The sequence below is a fragment of the Arachis hypogaea genome, chromosome 15 (genome assembly GCF_003086295.3).
Source record: "Arachis hypogaea cultivar Tifrunner chromosome 15, arahy.Tifrunner.gnm2.J5K5, whole genome shotgun sequence".
Classification (NCBI taxonomy): domain Eukaryota; kingdom Viridiplantae; phylum Streptophyta; class Magnoliopsida; order Fabales; family Fabaceae; genus Arachis; species Arachis hypogaea.
In genome coordinates, this window is record NC_092050.1 from 7,121,077 (window position 1) to 7,125,849 (window position 4,773).

The window sequence follows — 4,773 nt, forward strand, 5'->3', positions numbered from 1 at the left end:
GTGGTAGAAATTACCAATTTTCTCATATTTGAGTTTCACTTCCAGAATCTAGTTATTATAGCCTGAAATCTTCATAATTCTACGCAAAGGTTTGCTAACGTCAAGCTGCACCAGTACCTTAATAATATGATCTTCTTTTTTCCTCATCACAAACAAGTTTGTATCCATAACTTGCCTAACGATCCTCCAATTCTTCTGCCTACTTTTATATTTTTTCGGTAAATTCCATAGCAGGATCCATATCGGAACACAAGAAAATTCTTTCTCAACAATCGAACTATTCTCTCTCCAACATTTGAGATACAGAATATAGTTCTTAAACAATTATGATCCTCTTTTTTTCACCCTAAGCATATCCATTTCGCTGCTGAAAAAGAATTGGGATAAATTTTGCCATGGTCCATCATCCGAAAGCCTTCTGGTTGTCTCCATATTTTATAGAGAACTGCCTCTAACGTTCTAGCAGTAAATTTTCGATTCGCCAATATAACTCCTATTGCACTTCTCAATACTCTCTTGAACGTCCTCATCCTCAAACCTCAATACCTCATTCTCTTCTTTAATTGCACATGTGTCACACCCCTAGGAGGCAGCCATTGTTGAACCAAAATCACTCACAAGAGTAAAGAAAACTCACAATTAAAATTTCTCCTAATCCTAGCAGAGTAGAGCAAGACGGCAACCCTAGAAACAAATCACTTATGGTCATAATATTTATTTATCCCTATTGTATTATTAAATTTGATTTTGTTATATTAAATTATTATGAAATTTATTTTATTGCCATATTATATATTGCGCCACTGTCAAAATTTTTTAGAATTGTAATCGCAGTTATCACTATAAGAAAGTTGCTGAAAATCGTCAGATTTACCGGAAGATTTATTGGTCGTTTACCTGTTTACTCTTGGATTTAGAGGCGGAATAAATATGGCAGTATAAATCTCGTCGGTAATTGTTTACAGTAGATTTTTTTGTCTATTGCTAATTATCGCGAATATAAACTTGTAAGTTTGTTACTGTCAAATTTATCTCTTGATTTGCATTATTGGTACAAACTGCTTTACATGAAGGCTTTGACTTGTTTACCAGAGGGGTGAAGTTTTTCGACATCTTCAAGTGAATGATGGTAAGGTACCTGCAAGAGTTTCTTATGCTTAAGTTAGCAAAAGTTTTAGGCATAAGAGAATTAGAATTGAAAAATACCTAAATGTAATAAGGTATTTATAGAAATAGGTGATGACTTCATCATCACTCGTGTGTCTTGTCACATGTAATGGTGGCAGTTTCTCTTTCAATATCTGGGAAATTACTCCATGTTGGAGTAGTGGAAAGCTGCCTATAGTAGTAATTTGACAAGGTTTTTTTACCATGCAAGCCGGATAAAAAACGAGTCAGACCAACTATGCTCATCTAAAGTCGGGTCGAATAGCCCATGTGAATAGCGAGCACAAGCTGTGCGAATCTGTTGGACTTTTTTAAATTCTTATGTTGTGTGTATATTTGGACCATGAGTTTATCTTCGGGCCAACAACAACAAATATATGGTGAACCGAAAAGAATATTATACAGTGACGAGTTGCTTCATATTAGAGGAAAAGAGGACAAATAAAAAATAGTTAGAAATGGGGGATAGGAAAAGTGAGAGAGAGCATACAAGATTCCACATCAGATGAAAGGGAAAGGCACCTATCAATTATCCGAAGCTAAAAGAAAACGCAAAGAAATCCAACGGTGGAGGAACGTCCATGCGCGGAAACACGGAGCCGCGCATGCCCAAGTCTTTGGAATCTCATCCTCTCCTCTTCTTCCCAATTCCCTCACACACACACCCCACTCACCCTCTTTAACTCAACCCTGGTTAATTCCCAACCTTACTCACTCACTCACTCACTCACTCTTGCGCCTCAAGTTTATTTATACCCCAATTGCACCCTCGCCTCAATTTCCATTCCCCACCTCCTCCATTCTACGTCACGCCTCTTCTTCTTATTCTTCCTCTAGCTAGTATTAGTAATTTTGGTTCATGTGAGGGGCAATTGCGTAACTAGGTGTTATCTTAACACAAAGCTGTAAGTAAGGTTAACTAAAAAGCTAAGTGACTAGTGATAAGAGAGGCATGAGTTGCAACGGGTGCCGAGTCCTTAGGAAGGGTTGCAGCGAGTCATGCATCTTAAGGCCATGCCTTCAGTGGATCGAAACCGCCGAGGCCCAAGGCCACGCCACCGTCTTCGTGGCCAAATTCTTTGGTCGCGCCGGCCTCATGTCCTTCATTTCCAATGTCCCTGAGCCCCAAAGACCCGGTAATTCTCATTTCCATTTTTTGTAAAAAATATAAACTAATTTTTTTTAACCTTCTTTTTCTTCCTTTTTTTTTTAACATGTTTTTAATTGTTGATATTCTGTGCAGCTCTTTTTCAGTCTCTACTTTTCGAAGCATGTGGGCGAACGGTTAACCCGGTTAACGGTGCCGTTGGACTACTGTGGACTGGAAACTGGCACGTGTGCCAGGCCGCCGTTGAAACGGTGCTCCGAGGAGGCTCCCTCAGGCCTATGCCGGAGCTACTCGGTCTCGACGCGCCTGTTCCTGTCGCTGTTGACGCCGGCTCCGAGGGGGAAGTCACGTGCGCTGACGCGCGGAAGCTCCGAGACCCGAACCCGAGTCCGAGCATAAGGTTCACGAGCTCCCGATCTGGTAAAGACAGTTCCGGCTGGAAGCGGAAGCGATCGGAGGAGTCGATGATGACGACGGCGGACCTTAACCTTCGGCTGACGCCGAGTTCCGTGCATAGCGGTTGCCGGCAGGAAATTCGGCGGCCGGGAACGCCGTCGATGAATTCGGAGGAATCGGTGACGACGATGGCGTGCTTGGATAGCGGACTCGGAGATAACTACGCTCACGGCGGAGACCGGAAAGTCCTCAACCTTTTCATCTGAGGGCTCTCTCTGTCTTTCTCGCTTTCGCTCTCTCTGAGATTCGCGTTTTTCTGAATCCAGTTAAAGGGTCACGCACTAGCTCGTAGTTGTAATATTTTTCTATATTAATCTTCTCTCTCTTTTCGTTAATTTTGATCGCTTTATTTTGAAAAGAGGGTGTTCCCGGAGTTGTAATCCGGTGAGATTTTGTAAGATTCAGGCATCGGATTTCTCTATCGTTCTTGTAGGGTGGGAGAGAAAGACGAGGGTTCGTCGGTGATAAGTTTTGCTCTGTCAACTCTGTGTTCATACTTCATATGATGGTGTGACATAAATATATTAAATCATTATAATTATAATTATGTACACTTGTTCCCTTCTTTAATTATGTTTTTAATTGCTTTTTATCTTTTAATATTCAATAAGATTGGAGGATAAAAAAATAGAAGTGTGAAATATTTAATATTACCCAATAATTTGATTTTTTTATTAAGAAGTTAGTCATCAATCACACTCATAAAAATTATATAAAAGTTGCTGGTTAAACAATTGCGTAGTAATTAAAAGTTTTTCATAAAAGATGAGTAACTAAAAGTTGCGATTTTCCCTTTACTACTATTTGGCAGAAGTATTGTGATTATCTACTTGATTGGTGAATGAACAGAACTAGGAAGGTTGTTGGTGTCAGCTGGGGAATAGGTCATATAACCTCAATTAATGTGATTTTTATACCACATTAATCATAAGAAGTAATTCTACTTTGTTAGAAAAGATATAGCTGAACAATTATTTCAGGTTCTATTTGGATATTAATTTGGGACACAAATAGAAAAACAAACACAGGCAGATACATAAAAAAAAAAGATAAAATAAAATAAATAGTGCTTAATTTTTTTTAATCTTTTTTTAGCTATTATATATTGTGTCTTTTATTTTATAGTGAACAAAAGAATTTATGTATATATCTCTGAAATAAAATCTTTTTCTTTCATTGTAATATTTTCTTTTCCCTAACATCTCTGTTTTTTTTTTTGAGAAAGATATCAAATGGAGTGTTAGGTTTCCTATGTACGCCCGCAACATAAAAGATTAAAGAAAGAAAGTGAACGGATCCATTTAGCTTGAGGCGTGTGTTCGTTGTCTGAGTCTTGACTGAATCCGATTGTGGGGTTATGTTACCTGCTCTGAGACGTAGTCAATATTAAACTGCTCTCCTAGTTGTCAACAAAAATTGCTGTACGGTACTTTGTTATTACCAATTTACCATTGATATTTAATTCTAAGTAGTCAAATTACATTAGAAGTTTAAAACTACCAATTCGCAGTTGATTAATTAAATAATCTCATCACCATTTGAATCCTTAACATGGCCACGAGAACCCCGTCATGTCGCACAAAAGGTATTTAACTGACAAGATTATATAGAATATTACTATTTTAATTTGGTTAAAATAACGAGATAATTGAAATATGAGGTACTAATAAGACAATTTTGTTAGATTTTGCTGGAATTATATCAAGAATTAGAATACTTAATGATCCAACTGTTACAAATATCAAGTCATAACTCGACATTATGAGTCATAACTCGGCGAAATGCAGCATAGTTTGGCATTATGTGTTACAACCAAATTCAACGGGTTACATCCTGTAATCAAAATGTTCGACCAGACATCATCACCCATTAAACCTTATTATTGCTCTTCAATTCAGACAATAAAGCAGAAACATAACCGACTTGTTTCATTCCACTTATAAAAGGTATGATCTTCTATCCTAAACACCACATTGAATTCTCAATACTAACTTAAGCTTCGAAGTGTTTTTGCAGGTACACTCCCCCCTTTTTTCCTTGTT

General features: G+C 37.9%; 1 protein-coding gene across 1 annotated transcript; it reads left to right on the top strand.

Annotated features, from left to right (window-relative positions):
• Positions 1-1,529: 1,529 nt before the first annotated feature.
• Positions 1,530-3,278, top strand: LOC112748376 (LOB domain-containing protein 37). Its single transcript, XM_025796605.3, has 2 exons — positions 1,530-2,303; positions 2,411-3,278. The coding sequence occupies exons 1-2, from the start codon at positions 2,120-2,122 to the stop codon at positions 2,935-2,937; spliced, it is 711 nt and encodes a 236-aa protein (XP_025652390.1). The 5' UTR covers positions 1,530-2,119; the 3' UTR covers positions 2,938-3,278.
• The last annotated feature ends 1,495 nt before the right edge of the window (positions 3,279-4,773 follow it).